At 38.3% G+C, this 25676-nt stretch overlaps 1 protein-coding gene across 1 annotated transcript in view; it reads left to right on the top strand.

Moving 5' to 3' along the window:
* Window positions 1-25676, top strand: part of RASEF (RAS and EF-hand domain containing) — a 109003-nt gene that overhangs the window by 4853 nt on the left and 78474 nt on the right. The window contains exons 3-4 of the mRNA XM_077749546.1: window positions 365-468; window positions 25508-25660. Of these exons, the coding sequence (XP_077605672.1) occupies window positions 365-468; window positions 25508-25660 (257 nt within the window). The remainder of the gene's footprint in view (window positions 1-364; window positions 469-25507; window positions 25661-25676) is intronic.

The following is a 25676-nucleotide window of genomic DNA, read 5'->3' as shown; positions in this document are numbered from 1 at the left end:
ATTTTTTCCCCAAGGGAAACTGGGGCTCAAAGGAATTGAGTAACTTGTCTACATTTGCCTAATCAGTAAGCAGCAATGTCAGCCTCCACACCAAGTCATCTGGATGTACATCCTGTGCTATATTTTCCCCAGCAGAAGAACTGTTTTCATCTTTAAGATGCAACATAAATAGAGAGGGGTACCCTAATTTGATGGAAGTTTGCATTGTAAGGACAAAGGAATGCATCAGAGGACAAGGGCATGAAACCAGCATTTTTTTACTCCAGCACCTTAATCTGTCTAGTGAGTTTTCTAGTGAGTGTCCACTTTCCTTTAGAAAAGGGAAAAGGGAATAAAAGGCAAGCAATGCCGTTTCTGCTGCCAGAAACACACCCCTTGTTATCGGCTCTTACTGATGGCTCCCAGGCAAGCCAAGCAGAGGCGTTCAGAAATGCGTATTTGCTACCCTGGAGAAGTAAGGCACGTAAGGTACGGCGGTTTCTAGAAATAAGACTCTAGAAAAGAAGACCCTGGGGGCGATTTTTGTCTCATAAGCTTGAGGTTATAAACTGACTCTCCAAGGTAATTTAGAGATTAAATTAAGAGATTGATAACATAGAATACGAGTAACATAAATAAGAAGTTAAAATATAGTTGTTATTATAATATCTGTGTAGCCGTTTCTATTACAAGCCCTTCTCTATTATGAAAGCTGTTTTTCCTCTTGCCAAAATGTGACAATGATTTCTCAAGTAGTTTTTCATTTAGAAAATTCTATTCTTTTTCTTGATTTTGATAGTTAAAAACACTTAAATGAAAGTGGCAAAGACATCTGATCTTTATTTGAACTCTGGTCATGGAAACTTCGTTTAGTTATCTTTAATACCTTTTAAAACGACTCTGATGATCAGAACAGTCTATGAAATTCTAAGTAAGACTTGTTTATATACTTAGAGCTTATGGTACTTAACCAAGTAGATGTGGGGGGCATAGTAGACAGAGTTCCATCTCCAGGAAAGTAAGACTTGGGTAAAGCGCAATGTGATTTGAGTTGCCTTGTTATGTGTTTTCTTTGCAAAACAATAATTTCCATTGAAGTGTCTTCTCCTCTTGGCTACATAACTATGAACCTAATGTTTCCCCATATAGAAACACCAATTCTTGACCTGTTACCTAGGCGAGGGGAAACTGAGTGTACAGATTTATGAAAAGCCCCTACTAAATCCTTTTTATTTAAACTTTTAAGGTGCCTTGATGTGAGTGGATGCCAGCAGGTAACCAATGCAGGAATCCATGCATTGGCCAGAAGCTGCCACCAGCTCAAATATTTAGACCTAAGCTCTACAGGAATAAACAAAAGAGGGTAGGGAATTTGCAGATTTTTCTTTTTTTTTTCCAGTTGGTTTAAGAAAATGAATCATGAGTTAATTATCCATTTCAGTTCATCATTTTAAGGGTATTCGTGAGTCTATAATGTAGACTATGATATGCTAGGCCGAAAGGAATCTCTATAGATTCTTGTAAGAGAAAATCCATGATAAATGAAAATATAAATAGATTTATCCAATCAACTGACAGAAGAGTTGTTTCCCAAGACAGATACATACAAATAAGATGTATAGTCTGATATGAACTACTTCACAAACTGAATTAAAATATGGTCACAATTATTTACATTTTGTTTTTTTAAGTTTTTTTTTTAAACGTTTATTTATTTTTGAGAGACAGAGCATGAGCAGGGGAGGGGCAGAGAGAGAAGGAGACACAGAAACTAAAGCAGGCTCCAGGCTCTGAGCTGTCAGTGCAGAGCCAGATGCGGGGCTCCAACCCACAAACCGGGAGATCATGTCCTGAGCCAAAGTCAGACACTCAACCCACTGAGCCACCCAGGCACCCCTATTTATGTTTCTTTAAACAATTTTTAAAGTGTATTTATTTCAAAAGAGAGACAGAGCGTGTGAGTAAGAGAGGGGCAGAGAGAGAATGCTAAGCAGACTCCACACTCAGCGCAGAGCCCCATGTGCGGCTCTATCTCACAACTGTGAGATCACGACCTAAGCCAAGATCAAGTGTAGGTCGCTTAACCAACTGAGCCACCCAGGTGCTCCCATAACTGTATTTCTCATTAATTTCTTGTTTAAGCAATCCCTGCCTCATTGATAAGGTATCTATTGGCTTCTTCTTTGGTTGGCCTCCTCACTAATTATCCTGGAACCCTGAAGGCTTATATAATCAAGAGGAGGGAGTCTATCCAGCTTCACGCAGGTGAAGAGACTGGAAGGTCATGAGTCCACTATGGCCATTGCTTCCTGCTGCTGCAAGGGATGATGCTGAAGATAGTTCAGTAGATTCTGGTATCCCCTACTGCAGTGATGCTTATGAATCCAGATCCACTGCTGAAGCCCACTGAGCAATCTCTGAGGGAGAATGATCTCAATACACAACTCTAAGCAGTGTGTCCCGAGGCTGAGATCTCAAGATTTTCCTGTTGGTGTTTAGCTCCTTCAATTCTCTTGCACAGCTACCTCCCAGGGAATTATTTCACTGATTACAACTGGTCCTGACACCTGTCACCTCATGGTTCCTGAATTGCCACCTTTCTTTCTCCCCAGTCAGCATTTCCTCTTAAATTCTCAAATCATAATTGCCCTTCCCCAGAATATTGGAACTCATAGACCAGTCCTCCAGTGGAGGCTATATTCCAAGGGGACCAACATTTACCAACCTGAGGGACAGTCTCACTTATGCCATAGTGTGGGGCTACCTTCACTAATGTTGAATAAAGTCAAATGTACAATATATGTAACATGTATGTATATATACATATATATACATACATACATGTATATATACATACCTGTGTGTGTGTGTGTCTATAAATGGTATACTCAGAACCACTGCTCCCTTATGACTCTCTGGCCTTATAGTATAGTTTAGCATAGGCTAACCTACTTCTAACTTAGGTTCTAACTTAGGGTATGCATAGTTTGCTTGGGCTACCATATAGATTGGGTGGCTTGAACAACCTAATTTTATTTCTCACAGTCTTGGAGGCTGGAAAGTTTGAGATCAGCCCAACAGATAGGGTTCTGTTGAGAACTCTCTCTTCCTGGCATGCAGATGGCTGCCTTTGTGCTGTATTCTCATATGATGGGGGCAGTGGGAGAGCAAGCAAGCTCTCTGGTGTCTCTTCTTATAAGAACACTAATCCTATCATGAAGGTCTCATCCTCATGACCTAATCTGAACCTATTTACCTCCCAAAGGCCCCATCTCCAAATCGCATCTTATTGGGAGTTAGTGATTCAATATATGAATTGGAGGCGAGGGGGTGGTTATGATTCAGTCCATAGCAGGGCGGCCTTTTAAAAATTTTTGTCTTCAATGTTCTTGCTGTTCCTCCCTGTAATTTTGCTTCTACTGCAATACCCACCCTTTACTGGTCAGATATATCTATTTTTTCTTATTGCATTCCTGGGCCCCAAGCAAGTCAAGGGGTATAACAAAATAGCTGCTTTAGTGACACTTACTAGTCAATCACAGTTAGCATTATTAAATCCTATTCTACCATTGTGGTAGCCAGTTCCCAAGAGAGCTCCCAACGATTCCCAGCTCCTGGAATTCATGCCCTAAATAGTCCCTTCCAACACTATATTAGCATTAGTCTGTGAGACCAGTAGAACACAGTAGAAGTAGAAGTGATACCATCTCACATGTGAGAGTAGGTGATAAAAGACTGAGACTTCCATCTAGGACAGCTTTCTCTCTGCTTCTCTCTCTCTCTCTCCCTCTCTCTCTCTCTCTCTCTCTTTCCCTATTATTTCTTGTGGGGAAAGCCAGCTGTCACATCATAAGGACACTCAGGCAATCTAGGGAGAAGTCCACATGGTGAAGAACTAAATTTTGTGGCCAACAGACAGTAAGGAAAAACAACAATGTGCCAGCAACCAATGTGAATGAGCTTGGAAGCAAATGTTCCCTCAGCCAAGCCTTTAGATGAGACTATAGCCCTCTCAGCAGCTTGACTATAATCTCATGAGGCACCTTGAGCCAGAACCACTCAGCTAAGCTGTACTTGGATTCCTGACCCAGAGAAACAGAGATAATACATGGTTATTATTTTAAGCTGCTAAGTTTGAGGGTAATTTTTTACACATCGTGTAACTAACACACATGGAGAAGTGTTCAGGGCTGGTATTATTATTTCCACTTACTGAGTAGGACACTGATTACCTCTGGGCAGTTGCTGCCTAAGCCCTTTCATCACATCTGGTCAGTTTTATGGATGTATATTTTAACAAAGATGTTCTTGAGCTCTGAATGGCTGTCTTGTAAAAATATGATTTTAAGAGATTAATTCTATTTCTTTACATTCCTCATAGCACCTAGCACATTTAGTATGCCACAAGGTCATTAGTAGGTAAGCCCTACCCACTTGGTTGCTTAAAGCATCTTCTTTGCCGGAAAATACCTGAAAGTATTTTAAAAAATAAAAATAATGAAATAAACATGGAGGGGATATTAGTTTGGAATGTATGCAGTGTGAAGGGTCACATGCATATAATTACTTACTGTTGGAAGTTTTGCAACATTTTAAACGATGCTGAAATTATTTCATCTCATGAAAACTGACATCTTGTTATCTATAAAATAATAACAGTTTACAATAAGGAAATTTACAGAGAATCTAACTTCCTAATAATTGTAAGAAGTCAATGGATTCTCCAGCTTCTAGATATTACTACTATTACTATTTTTAGTTTGTAGTGAAGCAGGAGGGCCTGGTGATGGCTGTGCCTTTACTGAAAACAGTTTTGCTTTCCTGGAATCATTAAATAGTGTCTTTGTACCTATGTGCCATTATTGGTACATATCTTTAAATTTTTTCAAATAAAAGATTGCTTTGTGGTTAAGTCTTCATTCCCTAGAATCACAAAGCTGAATATTCCTGGAATAGATGCAACAATGCAGTTCCTGTCCTTTAGTTTAGCTGGAACATTTTAAATATATAATAAATTCAAAATAATTAGGTGAGCTGTTTGCAGTGAGGGATAGCAAACAATACCCAAGACAAGTATTTCCATCAAGGTACTTCTCACCTAATTTGAGAACAAATATCACACAAACGTGCAAAAGCTAAGTGGCATTGGGGCATCTGGGTGCCTCAGTTTGGCTCAGGTCATGACCTCGTGGTTTGCGAGTTCGAGCCCCACTTTGGGCTCTGTGTTGACAGCTCAGAGCCTTCAGCTTGCTTCGGATTCTGAGTCTCCCTCTCTTTCTGTCCCTCTTCCACTTGTGCTCTGTTTCTCTCTCAAAAATAAGTAAACATTAAAAAATTAAAAAAAAAGCTATATGGCATACACATCTTTTGAAGAAGATATAGCTTTAAGAGTGGGGTGGCTTTCTGGAAAATATTTCAGATAATCCTTGAGGGACCCGGAGGATTTAGGTGGGCAGAAGGGAGGAAAAGGAAGTCCAGGAAAGGACAAATTCTTCCACATTGTGAATTTTAAAAAACAGACTACATTGCCAAAAGCTTCTTACAAATCAGATGCCACAATGCAGCAATGTGCTTATGACAGGTGTTATTAGTTTCATGTGCTGAATAAGACACAGTAAACCAGAAAGCTACTTAAGAACTTTCCAAGTTTGTTAACGTATGAGGGGGCTTGAAAAATTGTATCCAGCTGCCTGTTTTTTTTTAATGTCCTGCAAGCTAAAAATGGTTTTTTCATAATTTTAAATAGTCATATTGTAAATGCTTATATAAAAAGCCTACATGATATCTTTGATTTTACTTGTTAGCCTGTGATTAAATACAAATTAAATCCTGCAGAGCCTCAAATATTTCCTATCTGGCCCTCTAAGAAAAAGTGTTCTAACCACTGCCTTAGGATCTTCAAAATAAACCATTTTTAGTTTATTATAATAAAGTCAAGATGTGACACTATTACAATATACTTAAACATGAATCATCTTATAAATAGTTTCGTGTCTGTTGCTTTTCCATCTAAAGTTATGCCGTCTTCTCCTAATTAACGATCGTCTTTCTGAAAACATTATTCTGATGTTTGCTTGGTATCCTCTTACATAACTGTGATATCATTCATTTAAATATTATCTTATTGTTGGACATAGCAATTGCTTCTAATTTTACTTATGAAAAATAACACAGTAAAAAAAATCTTTGTACACAAATATTTGCATCTTTGATTATTTCATTGGTAGAAGCCCTAAACATAGAATTACTAGTTCAAAAAGTTGTGAAATTAACATTTTTAAGGCTTTCTAGGAAATACTGCTGAATTTCTCCTCAAAGGCTATCCAGTGTATTCTTCAAAGAGCAGCGTATGAAGTGCCTATTTTGAGGCACCTCTGGAAATGCAATGCTCTCTTACACATACAGCCAAATTAGGGAGGGCATATCTTATTGTAATTTGTTTTACTGCTGATTCTTGAGATTAGCTTTTTAAAAAATATTCTTAATGGCATTTTGCATTTCTTGATTAATTTTTTTTGTGTGTCAGTGCATGTGTGGGGTTTCTTTTTGCCCCTCTTTACTATTGAAACATACATCTTGCTTCATAGATGTGTAACAATTCTTTATAGATATTATGGTATTAATGCTAGGTTTTTAAAAAATTTGGGGGTTATCTGTCCAAGTATACCATTTTACAAAGAGCTTTCCAGTTGATTCTCTTAGGTTCTCTTGATATATTGCATACGTTTTAAAGTAGACTACCTGAATATGTAGAAAATATGCATGCTTTACAATGTGTTATAATAATAAACATACACAGTTCCTTTTTTCTAGAGCAAACTGCTTGAGTTATTTATTATTAATTTTTTTAAAAATGGTTATTTATTTTTGAAGGAGAGAGAGACACACACAGAGCATGAGCAGGAGAGGGGCAGAGAGAGGGGGAGAATCAGAATCTGAAGCAGGCTCCAGGCTCTGAGCTGTCAGCCCAGAGCCCAACATAGGGCTGGAACCCATGAACCATGAGATCATGACCTGAGCCGAAGTTGGATGCTCAACTGACTGAGCCACCCAGGCGCTCGTATTATTAATTTTTTAAAATTTAGATATCATTGATAAATAACAGTATATTAGTTTCAGGCATAAAGCATAATGATTCAATATTTGTATATATTGCAAAATTATCACCACAATACATCTGGTCAAAATCTGTTTTTCTAATTTAATTTTTATTTATTTTTACTTTTAATGTTTATTTATTTTTGAGAGGAGAGAGACAGGACGTGAGTGAGGGAGGAGCAGAGAGAGAGGGAGACACAGAATCTGAAGCAGCTCCAGGCTCTGAGCTGTCAGTACAGAGCCAATGTGGGGCTTGAACTCACGAACTGCAAGATCATGACCTGAGCCGAAAGTCGGACACTTAAACCACTGAGCCACCCCGGTGCCCCCAACATCTGTTAAGCTTGAAAATCTCTGATTAAAGGTAATAATATGAGACAATCATTTATCAATCTGGGAAAGTCACACACAAAGCCCTTTTTATAGAACTCACTTGTTCTAAGGTGGTGTTTTAGGGTGTGACCCATTGATGTTCTAGAAGAAATATAAAGATTATACTTGGTTTCCTCCCATGAAACTGTGTGTGTGTGTGTGTGTGTGTGTGTGTGTGTGTGTGTATTAGATACAGGGTCTGGAAATGGGTCTGAATGGAAAAAATAGGGCCATATGGAATAGACAGAATTCAAACTACCCAGTAATTTTTCATTCATTTACTACAGATGTACTATCTGTAGTATATACAGATATATGCCCGTTTACTTGCAGATCACTGGGCCCACGCACTTCTGTTAGATTTACAGAACTGCTAAGTGATCTAGTCAGGCAGAGAAAGACAAATTCCATATGATTTCACTCTTACGTGGAATTTAAGAAACAAAATAGATGAACATAGGGGAAAGAAAGAGAGAGGGAAGCAAACCATAAGAGACTCTTAATAATAGAGAACAAAGTGAGGGTTGATGGAGAGAAGTGGGTGGGGTATGGGCTAGATGGGTGATGGATACTAAGGAGGGCACTTGTGATAAGCACTGGGTGCTGTATGTAAGTGATAAATCACTAAATTCTACTCCTGAAAACAATTCCACTCCTGCACTGTAGGTTAACTGACTAAAATTTAAATAAACACTTAAAAGAAAAAAGATTTACATCACTGACATGCTTCTTCTCCTCTTTGTAACTTCACAAATATTATCTCTCTTTCTAATTACACTCTATCGATGATCTCCTTCATACTTTATGCAGCAGTTGGTTGACAGAGGATACTTGTCAGGGCCTCAAGATTTTTCTATGAGAAAAATTAGTCACGGCAACTAGAAAGGAAGACATCATAAATTTACTTCATTATAGCCCTGAAGCCTACTTTTCCTTTAGGCTCCATTTGTTATTTATGATTAAGTCATGTTACAGATGGAAACTGCCTCTCTCTCTGCCTTTCTTTCATTTTGTCTTTCATCTGGAAATACCTGGATAAAGATTAGGCTCATCATCCCATGAATCAGCTTACTATACATGTTTGAATTTCACTTGTAAATGTCTGACTGAGACATAATGAAGAAAAAAGTGAGTATATGTTATGGTGGGACTAATAATAAGCCACTGTTAGACTTTACTGATTTTTGTCTATGAGACAAAAGTAGCTCCTTTGTGATGTAGAACTAACGAAAGTGTGATTCAGCTAGAACCATAGTCTCTCCAGTGTTACTGCGGGTGGCGGGCCTCCTGGAACGGGACAGCTCAGGTCAATTCCCTAATTAGGAGACTATATTCATTTTAGAAGGATACTATGTCTCTAATCACACTGATATGCAACAGAGGCTTCAGAGAGAGTTTCATAAGGATGAAACTTACTAACAGGCAGAATTGAAGACATTTTTTTTCATTCTGGCATGTATCCTAAGGCCAAGATCGTACTAATTAAAGTACAGAGGAGAGAATGACCCCAGACCTAAGGGCTTATTTTCAATATCTTACTGACATGGAGATTGTAGGCTGTGTGTGTATATGTGTATCTGTGTGTTTCTTGGTAACTATGGCAACATCCCCATTTTTGTTGGCTCTCCTGGCAATCTTACAGGATTTTCTGTTTCATGCCTCCTCAGTACCTTCCTTTAATATTTTACTTCCACATCTTAAATGAAATAGTCAATTAATTCAAATGTGAATTCAAAACCAGTTACACTGCATTGTTTACTGCACCCAAGCCAGTACTTCAGTAGCTTAATTTATTTTTTTAATATTTTTTATAATATTAAAAAAATTTATTTCTGAGAGAGAGACAGAGCATGAGTGGGGAAGGACAGAGAGAGAGGGAGACACAGAGTCCAAAGCAGGCTCCAGGCTCTGAGCTGTCAGCACAGAGCCTGAGTGTGGGGCTTGAACTCACGAACCATGAGATCATGCCCTGAGCCGATGTTGGATGCTTAACTGACTGAGTCACCCAGGCGCCCCTCAGTAGCTTAAGTGATAGAGAAGTGATCAAGTAGGTAAATATATGACAGCCACCTGGGCACTCTGGTGCCTCATTGGTTTACTCCAACTCTTGGAGCAAGGTTACCTCTACAGTGGAGCCTATTTTAGCAGGATTTATTCAATTATAAAAGAAGGCTCTATTCTAAAACTGATGGGTACTTCCGATGGTGGTTGAAGATTTTGAGAGAAACATTTCCAGCTACATGAAACCCGTCCATTCATTGCCTTCCTCATGTAAGTGAATTTGTTTTCTTAGAAGAAGATGGAACACCATTCTTGTGCTCATGAAAACACTCAACAGAAACCTGTATCTGCATCCTGGGGTGCAATCATGGGGTTTTTATATTATCATCAAGGTTTGGGCCAGAAATGATCAGGAACAACTATCAAACAAAGTCTTGCCCACTCATTCACTAACAGACTATCAAGAATGAGAGGAAGATTACTTTTTTCTTGTGAAGCAATAAGATTTCTCACCAAAGTGTTCAGGAAGACACCCATTTAATTCTTGTGCAAGTAGTCTGAGTCTTTTCTTTTATTGAAGATGCAGGATTGATTTAGCATTGACTTTGGAGCTCAATTCCCTGGCCTAAACCCCAGCTCTTTTATTGGCAAGGTAAGACATTTAAACCTCTTTGTGCCTCAGTTTCCTCCTCAGTAACATGAAGATGAAAATAATGGTTCCTGCATCGGAAGCCTTGTGGGGATTAAGTGAGTGAACACAGGAAAAGATTCAGGGGCCTGGCACATGAGAAGCACTCTGTGTTAGGCATTATTTGCTTATAAATACTGTTAAAATTTTCTTTATTCAAATACTAAGTATTATTCACTGGACATAAACACGTGCTCCTTATTTAGGGTGCTTATTTCTTCTTTCAACAGTGTATTATTAAAAAGAAAGCAAAATTTATCATTACTCAATTTGAGTAAACCCACCGTGAAGAATTTTGAATTTTCATAATTATCATAGGGAAGACTTAGTTCTTAAATAGTACTGGCCTAATCATTCCATGGAATCCAAAGAGATAGCAGACTTTCAGTACTGATGGATATTATCATGACATTTAAAGTCCTCCAATCTTTCTGTTATTAACTGGAAACTAGAGAAAATGTCTGTTTTAAGTGCAAGGACAGAAATTAGAGTTTTCTGTATATATATTGCTCTCACCATTATGAAACCTGGAGAAATATTTCAGGGACAGAATACAGAAGCTTTTCCTTGCCCTTGTTAACAGCAGGAGCACTGTCCACGGGATGCTATGTGAAACACTCAAAATCTCCTACCCATGTCATCTTTGCGAGTGAGAACAGGCCACACATACCATCTGGGTCTGTATCTGGAGAGCAAAGATGAGAATAGTTAGGATTTAAGTTCGAAATTTACTTTGCCTTTAATGTTGACATGGCCATATCTATATGGGACCATCTTATGTTTCTGACATCGATGACTGTCACATTTGTGCAACAGTTCTGGGTAAGTGGAAATATGTTTGCTACAAACCTCCTTGTCCTAACTTGCCTTCCTTGTTATTCTCCACTCTTACTTGCCTTCCCATAGCTGCCCACCCTTCCCCCGCCACAACCCAAGTTTTCTATGGAAACCTGATAACTGGCCTAACAGAAAAGGCTGAAATGGACAGAAGAATTAATGCTTTCGGAGGCTGTAAATACTGAACATGCATTCTGTTACATCAGAATTACTATTTTTAGGAAATCCGACTATAAGGTCAATTAAAAGTGCTGTTGACCAGAGATTTTTGACTTTACGGTCTATAGACTTATTTTCAATAACTTGTTTCTTAGACATATAATTTGTTTAGGTTGGTAGAATCATTGAGAATGATTCCCTGGCAATAGTATTTGCTAATCATGTCACTGACATCCGTCACTGACGAATGATATGTGGCCAAGGCTGTGAACCGTTGTTCAAGGAAGGTCAGTGATTCTCAGTTTTTATGTGTATCAGGACCAGGAAGACTTGTTAAACCACAGACTGGGAGCCCCACCCCTGTAGTTTCTGATTCAGTGGGTCAGGAGTGAAGCCCTTGCGCAACTCCCCACCCCAATGTTTTTTTAATGTTTATTTATTTTTGAGAGAGAGAAAGACACAGAGTGCGAGCAGGGGAGGGGCAGAGAGGGAGGGAGACACAGAATCCAAAGCAGGCCCCAGGCTCTGAGCTGTCAGCACAGAGCCCGATGTAGGGTTCAATCTCACAAACTGTGAGATCATGACCTAAGTCGAAGTCAGACGCTCAACCGACTGAGCCACACAGGCGCCCCTCCCAACCCGAATTTCTAACAATTTCCTTGGTGTTGCTGCTGCTGCTGGTGTAGGAGCCATCCTTTGAGAGCTAGTGATTTATGGTATACAGGGGTCCCTTGTCCTGGAAGAAGCCCTTTTACTCCCAAGATCTAGGTAAACATCTTGAGGTTGTCACAACTCTATGCCAAAGATTTTTACAAATTCTTGCCTTTTGGAGTCCTGCTCCCTTTCACACGGATAACGGTAACTCAGCCTCTTTCTTGAGCTCATCTATGAGCAAAATAAACGTCAGGAGAAATGTGTCAGGGAACCCGAAGAAGGGACCACGTCACAGCAAAAAGAACACTCACTAATCCTCAAGGGCCTCTGCAATAGCCTTCACCTTGCTGGCTTCAGCCTCTCTGCATTTTTCTGCCTTCCGTCTCTCTCCCCTCCACAGTCTTCTTTACCCACATGTCAGGAGGAAGAAAAGCCCTTTCCTGTCCGTGAAAAGTGGCAGAACGATCACGTGTTGTCCTGCAGATTCTTTCCTCGTACAAGAGGAAATGTCCAGCATTATTGCAAACAAAGATGGTTCCCTTCTGGGAGTAATCTGGTGTCAGATGTTAATATAATGATTACTTTTAGTTTGTTATTATTAAATACGCATCAAAATGGTAACACTGGAATAACTCTCTGGATTTATCTAGTATTACCATTTCTCTAAGAATCTCAATATAGAATCTACATCTTTAGATCTTTGCCTCTGTCATCTTTACTTTTTTGGTTTATTTTTGGTCTGGAAGATTATTAGGTGTGTTCATTGCATGTATTTTTTTCAGGGAGCTCTATTTGGAGTCTCAGTCTGGTTGAGAGGCAGGACCAGGAGGTGAGGAGGGATAGGGCGCCAAGGTAAATTTGAGGGCTGAATTTTTGAAAACTCTGTAAAGAGTGCATTTCACTATCTATTCTAATAATTTTTTGTTCTCCTTCTCCTTTCCAGAGTTTCTTCATTGGCTAATTATTGTCACATTAGTTTGGAATGTGTGAAACTCAGTTCCTGCAAGAATGTCACCCTGGATGTGGTTAAAAAACTTTGCAAGGAGTGTAGATGGTAAGAGAATGTTGATTTTTGCCCACTGTGTCTCTTTCAGTCTTAAATGTCATCACAAAATAAAGACGAAACTTGATATGAGCTGTGTACTGGTTTATGGTTATTTATAAATCCTCAGAGCTGTTTACATTTTATGAACATAGAGTTCTTGCAATCATTAAATATCTCCCAGAAAATAGCTTCCGGTAACTTCATTTAAGACAAAACCAAGTTTTCACGACCTCTCATATAGCAAAAATTATATTAGTTCATTTGTACTTTAGAATTCATTAAAAAGCTCAGGAAAAAAATACTTGGAAAAACTTAGATACCTTTCAGTTTCATTGGCCCCTGTCCTTGGAAGACCATTTACTGGGATGATGTACAAGTCAGGGAAAGAAAAATATTCAAGAAGTTATCAGAGTTGAACTTACCATTTCATATGCTCCACATTTCAAGAATTATTTGGTTAATCCTAGTCTACTCTGGGAAACCTGAGCTTTTTGAATGAAATCTAAGATTTTTTTGAAGGAATTAATCTTTCAGGAAATGGAGGAATCCATAGAACAAATGGGGGAATTCACAGAACAAATATTTCTGCACGGAGCTCTGGAACCTTTCAGGTTTTGAAACAAACAAAATAATGGAAGAGTCTGAGGAAATTTGGTTTGCTGATTGTAAATAACTTATAAAAAATTAACTGATTTATTACTAGAAAATGAGAGTTGAGACCTTAAAAGATATGGAATTTACATTATTTTAAAAAACTCATCTCTAAAGAAATGACATTCTCAATACATGTGTTGGTTGGCAAAAAAATTATGTTTTTTTCCACCATCTCATTGCAAATGTGACCTCTTACTTTATACTTTATTCACCCATCTTTTTAACATTAAAGATTTGCAAATTAAAGAATACATGTAACAACATTAGAAATCCTGATTCTGCATTTCCAATTACTACATTAGTAAAAAATTAGTGTCCTAGTTCAATGCTAAGCTGAGACTCTAGAGTATTGGTGAAAAGAGCCTTATTTGAATATCTCATCCTTTGAATACTGAACTACATAATCTTTCCAGAGGAATAGGAATGGTTTTAGAATTTTATAGATCTCTGTCTGACTGATCTAGTTTGTCTCACTTTGTACTTCTGGGAACAAGAGCTTTAATCTTTCTTAGTCTAAAAAAAGATTAATATTTTAACATCTCATAGAATTGGGAACTACTTTCATGTCATGTAGAAATGTACATTTCTCCATTATTTTGGATGAATGTAAATGTATTTCTGATCTAACAATGTACACATTGCATTCCCTGGAGCTGAAAGTAATTTTTGAGCATTTAAGATCAAATTTATAGGCTTTCTTAGTAAGAAATCCATTGTGGTCTCAGAACATGATCTGTCTTTTGTTAGAATACAAGTTTGGGAAAAAGTTGAGCATGTTCCAAGCAGCTCTAAAACAAGTGGTAAATGAATACAGAAATATTGACATGATTATCATTCCGATTTGCCAACACTAAATGCACACAACTGCCTAATAGGTGTTTATAATTATTCCTAATTTTAAGTCCTGCCTACTTTCCAAAAGACTTTGGGACTTTTTGAAAGCTAAGTGCACACACGCCCATGCACACGCGTGCATGTGCACACACACACACACACACCCCTCAACAATTCAAAATTTTATTTAAAAATGTTTGATCAGAAACCAGGTGGAGAAAAAGGAGGAATGGAACTGAGGTCAAGGTGAGTACCACAGTTTAACACTAAATGTTAAGTTGGAATTTCTGGCAGGGAAAGAAAAATGGAAAGAACCATAAAATCATGGCCCTTTTTGCCTTCTAAAACAATGCCTGGCAATTCTTCATTAAAGGGAAAATTAATACATTCTAAGAAGGATTTGTCAGAGGATTCTTCTAAAATACTGAGAAACTGGGGTGCCTGGGTGGCTCAGTTGGTTAAGCGTCTGACTTCGGCTCAGGTCATGATCTCACGGCTCATGAGTTCAAGCCCTACGTCAGGCTCTGTGCTGACAGCTCAGAGCCCGGAGCCTCCTTCCAATTCTGTGTCTCCCTCTCTCTCTGCTTGAGTCTGCCCCTCCCTGCTTGAGCTCTGTCTCTGTCTCTCAAAAATAAATATAAAAAAAATTAAAAAAAATAAAATACGGAGAAACTGAAAACCTTAACACTTAGAAAAACCAGAAAATTGCACAAGATTCTGGTCAGTCAGTATTCCCTTATTTTTAAAAATGTGTGGCTCAGTCAACTGAGCGTCTGACTTGATTTTGGCTCAGGTCATGATCTTATGGTCATGGATTGAGCCCTGTGTTGGGCTCTGTGCTGAGCAGGAGCCTGCTTGGGATTCTCTGTCTCTCTCTCTCTCTCTCTGTCTCTCTCTCCTTTGCTCTTCTCTCTTGTTCATGTTCTCTCTCTCATTCTTTCTAATAAAAAGAAAATGTAGGGGCATCTGGGTGGCTCAGTCAGTTAAGCGTATGACTTCGCGTCAGGTCATGATTTCACGGTTCGTGAATTCGAGCCCTGCATCTGGCTCTGTGCTGACAGCTCAGAGCCTGGAGCCTGCTTTGGATTCTGTGTCTCCCTCTCTCTCTACCCCTCTCTGCTTGCACTCTCTCTCTCTCTCTATCTCAAAAATTAACATTAAAAAGTTTAATAAAAAATGTTAAATAAGGCATCATTGATAGAATTTCTATTTTTCCTTCATGCTACCACTATTCCCTTGTGATGACTACACTTCTTTTCCTGTCTGTTGAAATACAATATTTTTATTGGATCTGATAAATTTTTAGAGGCATAAAGGAAGAGGACTAGTTTGATAAGAAGGAGGTTCTTTGCCAGTGCATTATGTTAACTTGTGCTATGAGAATAAATGAAATGTGTCCTTCTATCACTTCTTCATGTAGAGCAAAGTTGGAAAAATTTTTCTGCAAAGGGCCAGAGAATAAATATTTTAGGCTTTGCAGGTCACATGTGTTTGTTGTAATTCCTCAGCTGTGTCCTTGAAGCATGAACGTGAATAAGCATGACTGCGTTCCAATAAAACTTTATTTATGGACATTAAGTGACACAGTAGAACTGAACACGCCCTTTCCTTCAGAATGCAGCTGGTCTTCAACTTCAGATATTCTTACTATTCCTCACTAATGTGACAGATTTTTAAAATGTACTTGTTATTCTCAAATTTCATGCTATGTTTCTTCTTGAGAAACATAAAGTACCAGTCAGGGTTATTTTAAAGACTTTTCATGTGCTTACCTTGTGTAGGGTCTAGGCTCCACTTATCCACTCCACATAATCTGGGGTCTTGTCTTTCCTTTTTTTTAGGTTGAAGATTCCCCATCTTTATGGCTGCACCATTACTTCTGACCTGTGTAAAATAAAAAAGCTTACAAAAGAGTCAAAGTATTTCATGACACTTCTGCCCTTACATGCTAATGTTTTCAGAAAATAGTGTGTCCAGTAATTGTCAATGAAAACATTCAAAGTAAAATATGCCCAGAAATTTTTCCCACTTAGAGTGAGATATAAATTATTTTTGAGTTAAGATGGAGATAGATAATCAAGGAAAAATTGCATGTGAAGTGCTAGTATCTCATACAAAAATAACACATTTTTGTATGCCACACACCTATACCCCCCATAATAATAAAGTAAAAAAGTACAAATTTTTAAATATTGGTAGTTTTCTTGCTTGTTTGTATTATTCACTTATAATGTGTTTATAACATATAATTATAATTTATAATATATTTAATTAATTGAAATCCCATCCCTCTGGGAGGGCTGTTTCCTTTTTTACACCCCATATGTATTTAGGTGTACGCACCATGGTTTATTTGTAATAAGGCAATGCCAAATGTGTTGATTTCTTTAAAGACTTGTGTCAGGGCACTGTGGTGGCCTCTGGGGAGCCCATGTACCCCACAGGATCCTTTCACAAGGTCCAGACAGGCCATGCCCTTTGACTTGAGTCTATAGAGAGTATTTCACACAAGGGAAGTAGCTGTGTACTGGGGTACCTGGACACTGGGATGAGGATTCACGTGGATGTGGAAGGTGAGGGAAGTGGGGCGGGTAAAACTGTGAAGGGAAGGAGGATGGGCAACGGTGCAACACCGACACCAAGCAGCGTCACCCAGTGGGTGACTTTGCCTCTGTCTCAATGCTAAAGGTTGTGCAGGTCAACTCAGAGCTGTTTTACATAGAGAGCGAGGGGGCTTGAACACCACTACTTTCAGAGGGGATACAAATCGTCTAGGCACCTACAGCTCTCAAGACACACAAGCCAAGCAAATTCTAGTATCCTGAGGGCAGTCCTCCAACATGTGACACAGGGACTGGCTGATGGGTGGACATGCCCAGGGGAATCTAAGGGGATGGGGCAGAGCAAGACAGCATTTGCTACTTGCATTGTGGGGGGAAACATGCAGCAAACTTGAATCAGATGATCTGGGTTTGAATGCTCGTTTTAGTAGTTGTGTGATTTTAGTCCTCTCACTCCGTCTGAGAGTTAGTTTTCTGGTCTCTAAAATTTGGAAGTCTAACCTCATGAAGGATATGTAAAGGATGAAATATGATTGCATGGTGGCAAGGTAGGGAAAGGATCCTGGGTGTAGGGAATATTGTAGTGGAAGTACAGAGTCTTAAAAGGAATGTTTAATGTTTGGGAAACAGTATGGCTGGAGGGCAGACTACATGTGCAGTAGGTACGGGGGTAAAAATGAGGTCCTATGGGGATACTGTAAGAGGGAAGCATAATCTCTTTTTGGAAGGTCAGGAAAATGATACCTAAGTTGAGGTCTAAAGCAGGGGAGGAGGATATCTGGTCAATATGGTAGACTGAGCTGAAGTGAGAAATATCTCATTCCACTACAAACATAGAAATGTAGAAAACAATACAACAAAAAGGGTGTAATATAAAGCCACACTCAAAGAAAAAATGTGTGGTAGATTAAAAAAGGCCAAGATTTCTTTATTACTCCTCTCATTGTGAGATGGTGACTATTTACCCTTCCTTTGAGTATGGGTTGGCCTTAGTGATTAGCTTGACCAATAGAAGGTGGCTGAACTAAAATTCTAAGACTTCTAAGGCTTAGACTACAAACATAGAAATGTAGAAAACAATACAGCAAAAAGGGTGTACAATTACAATAAGTAAGAAGGCTTGCAGCTGGGGTCCAAGACTCTTTGAACACTCATTCTTAGAGTCCTGAGGTGCTGTGTAAGAAGTCCAACTATCTTGAGGGAGAGACCATGTGAAGAATCCCTGAGACCCTATGAAAGTAAGAGTTGGATTCGAACTGGAAAATTCATTAGTGTAATATACCACAGTAACAAGATAAGGGAGGAAAAAAAAAAAAACAACCTATGATCATCTAAACAGATGTTGGATGCATCTAACAAAATGTAAAATCCACCCATGCTAAATATTCTCAGCCATGTAGGAATAGAGGAGAAATTCCTAAACCCTGTAAAAAACATCTACAAAAAACTCCTACAGTTAACATTATAATTAATAGCAGAAGAATGATTCTCCCCCAGGATTAGGTACAAAGCAAATGAGATCTGTTTTTACTACTGTAATTCTACATTGTACTAGAAGTCCAAACCAGTGCAATAAAGTAAGGGAAAAAATAAACCAAATACAGATTGGAAATGAAGAAGTAAACCTATCCTCTTCTTCCCATAGAAGAAGCATAGCATATGGAGAAAATGCTAAGAACTCTACCAAACAGTGAGTAGAACTAATAAGTGAATTTAGCAAGGTCTCAGAATATGAGTTTGTCATAATTCCAAAATCAGTTGAATTTTATATGCTGTCAACAAATAAACAAGACATATATCATATTCATTGATTGGCAATATTCAGATATCAGTTCTCCTAAAATTGACCTGCAAGTTTCAAACACAATCACAATGCCAGATACATATGTATAAATTGAAAAACTGATCTTAAAATTTATATAGAAATTCTTAACACCAGGAATATCCAAAACAATTTTGAAAAAGAATAACAAAGCCAGAGGACTTATACTACTTAATTTTGAGACTTATTATCAAGCAATGTGATCAAGACCATATGGCATTGGTGAAAGTGTAAATATACAAACCAATAGGAGAGGATAAAAAGTCCAGAAATAGACCAATACATGTAAGGTCATTTGATTTCTAACTAAGGTGATTCAATGGCGAGAGGATAATTTTTTGAAAAAGTAGTGCTGGAAGACCTGGATATCCAATAAAGAAAAAAATTAACTTCAACTTTAAACTCACCCAATACACAAAATTAACTCGAAATGGATCATAGATACAACAGTAAATGAGAAATCTATATTTCTAGAAGGAAACATAAGAAATATCTTTGCAACTATAGATAGATAGAGGTTTGTTGGATGAGTCACAAAAATATAAAAGCAAAATACAATACTGATACATTGGATTTTATCAAAACTAAAACCATCTGCTCTTCAAAAGATGGCATTAAGAAAATGAAAAGGCAAAGCACAGAATGGGAGACGATTTTCAAAGTATATTTAAATGACAGAAGACTTGTTACCAGAATAGAGAAAGAACACGTACAACGTATAAGATGGCAACCTAATAAAAAATGGGCACATGATCTGAATAGAAATTTCATTAAAGAAGAAACAAAAATGGGTGATAAGCATATGAAAAGTTATGTAATATCACAGTCATCAGAGAAATGCAAATTAAAAAAATTTTTTTCAACTTTTTTTGAGAGAGAGAGAGAGACAGAGCACAAGTCAGGGAGGGGTAGAAAGAGAGGGAGACACAGAATCTGAAGCAGGTTCCAGGCTCTCAGCTGTCAACACAGAGTCTGATGTGGGGCTCGGGAACCCACCAACCATGAGATGGAGACCCTGACCTGAGCCAAAGTCAGACAACGAACTGAGCCCCCCAGATGCCCTGAGAAATGCAAATTAAAAGCACAATGGGATACCAATACACATCCCATAGAACTGCTAAAATGAAAAAGACTGGTAGCACTAAGGGTTGGCAAGAATGTGGAGCAACTAGAACTCTCTTACACTGCTGGTGGGAATGTAAAATTCCAATCACTTTGGAAAACAGTTGCTTGTAAAGTTAAACAGAAACCTACCATCTGATTCAGAAATCTCACTCATAGGAATTTATCCGAGAGAAATGGACACATCCTTCTCACAAAGTCTTGTACGGGAATAATTACAGCATCTTTCTTCATAACAGTCAAAATCTTGAACTATCCCAAATGTCAATCAACAAAATAATGGATAAAACACAATGTGGTGTATATGTATAATGCAATCTTACATATTACCAGAAAGGAATGAATTATTGAAATATGAAACAATATGAATCAACCTAAAATAATTATGCTGAGCAAAAGAAGCCAGGCATATTAGAGTACATGCTGAATGATTCTATTTACATGAAACTCTAGAAGAGACTATTTGCATTAAATCTAACCTCTGAGGTCCTAGCCATGGAGTCCTCTCACAACATGGTGGCTACTTCTTCAAGACCAGCAGGAGAATCTCACTCCAGACCACCCAGTCTGAAATAACATAATGTAATCACAAGAGTGATCATCCTATCATTCGTAAGATCTGCTCACTGTGAAAAAGAAGGGATTATACAGAGCATATATACCAGCGAATGGGAATTTGGGGGCTTTTGGACAGTTCTGTTTATCACAGTTGGCCTTTCTTTTTTTTTTTTTTTTAACTGTCCAAAAGTTGAACTGAGATGGTTGTATTTTCACTACACTGAATTTCTTTTTATATTACCTGCATATATAATACGAAATGCAAACTTTTGTTTCGACTGAGATGTACGTAGGAGACTTTTTTTTAATATGGGAAAATGACATATGAGCTTTGCTTAGTCATCAAAAAATGGGATCAGAAGTTTGAAACTCAACACTTCTCACCCAGTTCTAGTGCTGAATGGTCTATCTTGCTCTGGTTTGTGAAATGATGTTTATACAGTTTAGAACATTATAGAGATATTTAATTTTTTATAGTGAAAGATTTACCAAAGTCTGTTAACTGCCAACACATACACACACACACCAATGCTGTTTACTGATTACAGAAACAATATATAACCAAAGAAGAAGTTCAACTGGATCTGTATGCTCTATTTTCTAAAAAAAATATATCTGATAAAATGTTCACACTTGCAATTTCTGGGTATATGGGTGTTACATCATCCTTTTCTCTTTTTTCAAATTTACATAAAGAGTAAGTAAATCACTATGATGTAAATTTGCTGACACATTCTTTTTTGTAAAATCTTCAGAATTTTCCTGTAACTTCCTGTGGAACAGCCAGCCATGGCAGGTATTCATGAGAGAATGAAGACTCAAGGTCTTGAAGGGCGCATAGATTTGAACCTACTAATTGGTCCCTCAGTGGTATGCCATTACTTGGATATCTAGTTGCATCATAACAGGCTTACTGGAGCTTTCTGAGAGTAACTGCAGTGTTAAGTGACTTTGAGGAAGGCTCTTGCACCTGAAGGAAATCCTACAGGATAGATTACAAAGGCTTCCATTAAAAGCCTCTCCCGTTTACTGGGTGAAGAAGAGGTTAAATGGTGGGGCTTATTCCTCGCTCTAGGAAATTGGGCCAATTGTGGCAAGGGATAATTTCTCCTGACTTATCACCCTGGTCATTGTCTCTCAAGAGGTTTCCCAAAGTATGTTCTCAAGATCACTAACTTGATGGAAAGCCCTCAGAAATGGGAACAGCCAAAATGAAACCAAAACTCTTACTTCCATAGTTAATACATTTAGGGAATTTTAGATTTAACAAATATCAACAGCTTTCTTTATCTCATCCAAGAAGGGATACAGTAGAATTCTTTTCCAGTTTTTTTCGGTGTGTGTTTTAGAAATGTGTTTGTTCAGAATAATATTTTTTCATTGTTTTGAGAAACACACTCTATCAAGATTTTCTCTGATTTTTAAAATCCTTGAGCAGACACAGAGCAAGCTGATCTATCTCAAAGTCATGCTGATAAATACAGGCAAGCTCTCTTTACTTACTGATTCACTGGCTCTCAAAGGTTGCTCTGTTATCTCCAGTTTCTCGCTAGCTGTTTCTGGATGCTAAAATAGAAAAGAAATGCTTCCTATTTCTTTCTTCCCCCTCTTTCTTGAAAAAAATCAGAGACAGATTATATAACCCAGACCTTCCCCTGAGTATATTGCTGGTATATTCAAAAGCATTCCTCAGTAACTTGTGAGTGGCTTTGCAGAGGTACCTCACGTTTTAGATACACAGAAATTTCCTTACTCTTTCTGTAAATTCGCTGATTTACATGACAATTTCAGATGTATTATCAATTTGTGCTTGTGCCTCACAAATTAGTTCTAAGCTTCACTGCCTCCTCCGCTCTTCTCCCTGACCTTCTCTGACCTGTACTTACTGATGTCTAAGCAAACACTTAAAAATACAAAAGACGATCCAATAGGAACTTTAGGAATCTTTTTGTAAGTCGAAGAGCCCTTTCAGAATGTGAGTGATTCTTGACAGAACAGACTAGAAAGTCCAGAAAGAAACCCAAATACAGGGAGGAATTAAGTATATGCTAAAAGTGACATGCAAATCCATGGGGAAGAGACAGTTGAATAAACAGTTGAGACAACTAGGTAGAAATCCAGAAAAATAGTGAAGTTAAATCTACAACTCACACCTGACCCAAAATGAATTCCAGATGGATTACCATTTTAACTTGAAAAACAAAACCATAAAAAAAGCATTCCTGTGGCCTGCTTATTTGAGGTGACACAATACAAACCAAGCAATGCCCTTATAAGTGACAGGTCACAATGAAATTGTGGAACCTTTGGTAGGAAAAGCAGAATCCAACTCTTCCACTGAGGCTGGGAAATGGTTTGGTAGACCAAAGAGGGGAAAGCTAAAGGGTGTTTGATATTTACATTTTGTAATGACAATAAGACACTATTAACATTAATTATATAATCAAGGGTGGCTTCTTTGGGGATTGTAGGAGCCCTGATGGGAGATTAAAGGAAGATAGAAGACTATGAATGACCAGATAAAGAGTTTACCCTTGGTTCTCTTTTTACTGGGGAACCTCTGGGAGTTTATGAGCTAGGGTTTCTTTTTTTGGGGGGGGGTTGTGTGTGCAGGCTTTCTTAATCTTTATTGATATTTTTGGCCAGATAATTCTTTATCATGGGAAGCTAGCGCTGTGGATCACAGGATGCTTAGCAGTATCTGTGGCCTCTACCTACGAAATGCTAGTATAATCTCCCCCTTTACAAATGGTGGCAACCAAAAATGTCTCCACACATTGCCCAGTGTCTCCTCGCCAACAAAATTACCCAGTTTGAGAACAACTGAGCTCTAGAAGAACAGAATAATTGGCATTTAAAAGAACTATCCAGTTGTGGTTATGTAGAACGGACAGAGGTCAGCAGGACAAGAACCTGAGGAAATGTATTAGTGCTGTCCCAGTCCCCTAGCTATGGTATGTTGTTACAGTAAAGGGTCTCTAATAAAGCACATCTCCCCATATCCGTGCCCTTGTATAGTCCCCTCCCACACTGATGTAAGGCTTCACCATGTGACTTGCCTTGGATCAATGGAATATCAGCAACCACCACACAAACTGAGGCCGGAAAGGCATCTGTGCATTGGGACTTCTCTTGGATCACCGCCACCATGCTAGCCTTCAGCAGACACACAGTCCAACTCACAGCCCGCACCAACTTCCAGACAGGAGCGAGGCTTTCTAACACCATGCAGCCACAGTGAAGCCACCATGACTACATGATCCCAGGCAAGCCGGCAGAAAAAGGACTTGAGCTCTGACCAACCTGATGACAATGAAATTATGAACAAATGAAATTGGCAGCTGTCTTAAATCACTGTGTTGTGTTCTTATGCAGTGACAGATAACTTGTAGTAGGTCTGGAGTGGATCACTATCACCAGAAATGAAAATATGTGTACACAAGACATTTGGAATAATCTGTATTTCTTGATGACCCTTCAGCAAAGGGACTCAGTGAAATGGCAGAGCAGGTCAAAAAATATAAGCATTTAGAAACCAAGTGCAAAGGTCAGAGTGAATTCAGGAATGAAGTTGCATGAGCAGTTTTCAAGAAGGCACTTCTATATAAGCAGTTACAAATATTGTCAGCTATTTTGAAAACTGCAGATATTTAGTTGCTAACAGTATAATGATAATAATACTTCAAAGATTCAGTTTAGCATGTTTATTTCTAAAGCTTTAAAGGCATTACCAAGCTAGCCACTTTTTACTTTATATGGAAAAATCAATCTTTAGAGTAAACAGGAAAGCACATTAACTCGAAATCAATAACAATTTATATTGCACGAATGATAAAATTCATTTCAATGTATTAGCTGTCCACTTGTATGGAACTCTATTCACTTAGCAATTAGATTGCTAAGACCGGGGCCTCTAATAGAATGCCTCTCATAATTTACCAGTTAAATTTACAAATGGCGATTATCAGTGGTATTTACAGCTTGATAGATGCTGAGTGTTGACCCTGTTTATTGTACTATTCAGGAATTAACAGTTCCTCAGAGAGTTAGCGCTTAAGCTTTATGTTTAAGAACACCAGCCTGGGAGAATGTCAGTCAAATCCCCTACTTTATTTTAATCATATAAAAAATCAAAGTAATAAGCAATAAAGAAAATCCAGAATGAGATAAAATGGAAATACAGACTCACAACTAAAAGAACTGGCGGTAAATAAAAGAAAGTGAAAGGCATGGAGGGAACGGACAAAGTCAATAAAGTAGGAATAACCAAAATGCATTTTCACAGGCTAATAGAGTCACCAAAGGGGACATATGCATAAATCATATGAGAGAGTAAGGGTCTCTTGGAAACTGGACAAGATTAAAAAAAAATCAAAATGATAGAATTTTAAAGATCTTGTACCCATTAAACAGTCAGTATTAAAGACAATAGCATCGTTGAAATAAGTGTTTAAAATCAAAGGGTAACATGAATTTGGGTATATAATTTCCATAAGATTTGTTTAAAAAATGAAGAAAGCAACCGCTATCTTGTTTAAATGTTGCTGTCTGTCAAAGGATTTTGGTTATTAACTCTTTTTTTTAAATAAAAAAAAATTTTTTTTGAGAGAGAAAGGAGAGGGAGAGAGAGCAGGGGAAGGACAAAGAGAGAGGGAGGCACAGGATCAGAAGCAGGCTCTGGGCTTTGAGCTGTCAGCAGAGCCCCACACAGGGCTTGAACTCATCAAGGGCGAGATCATGACCTGAGCAGAAGTCAGATGCTTAACTGACAGGGCCACCCAGGTGCCCAGGTTATTAATTTTTTGTCGGATTGAGGAAACACGGAATGAGAAAAAAATATTTGGATGTGGGTATCCGGAAAATCTTTGTGATTTCTAAAATGTATTAACCAGTTGCACCTTAATGTTGGAAGGACCTGAGTTAAAGCAAAACCGGTAAAATCAGAGAATGGGGTCTTTTGTAAAACTTCTAGTTTACTTTGTAAAAAAAAGCAACAAAAAACAAAAACCTAGTATATGCACAAGTTTACCAATTTCCCGGAATTTCAACACAATAAAATTCACATAACATTCACCAATTTGGAATCCTACGCCTATCTTTCTTTTCTCTTTCTGTCCGGTTAGCTTTGCACACTTGTGCCAGCTCTTGGCTTTACTGAGCAGTGTCTACGGGGAAGGGCCTGGCGACGCTAGTGCCGCGGTGGTTCGGGCCGGGGCCCCTAAACCCAGGAGCCCCTACCCCAGGCTCTGGGGGCCCGAGCTTGGCGCGGAGAGCGCGTTGGGATCCGGAGGC

This window comes from Crocuta crocuta, unplaced genomic scaffold, assembly GCF_008692635.1.
Source record: "Crocuta crocuta isolate KB4526 unplaced genomic scaffold, BGI_CrCroc_1.0 scaffold99, whole genome shotgun sequence".
In the NCBI taxonomy this organism is placed as follows: domain Eukaryota; kingdom Metazoa; phylum Chordata; class Mammalia; order Carnivora; family Hyaenidae; genus Crocuta; species Crocuta crocuta.
The sequence above is the reverse complement of the archived record's forward strand: the minus strand, read 5'-3'. Positions and strand labels throughout refer to the sequence as shown.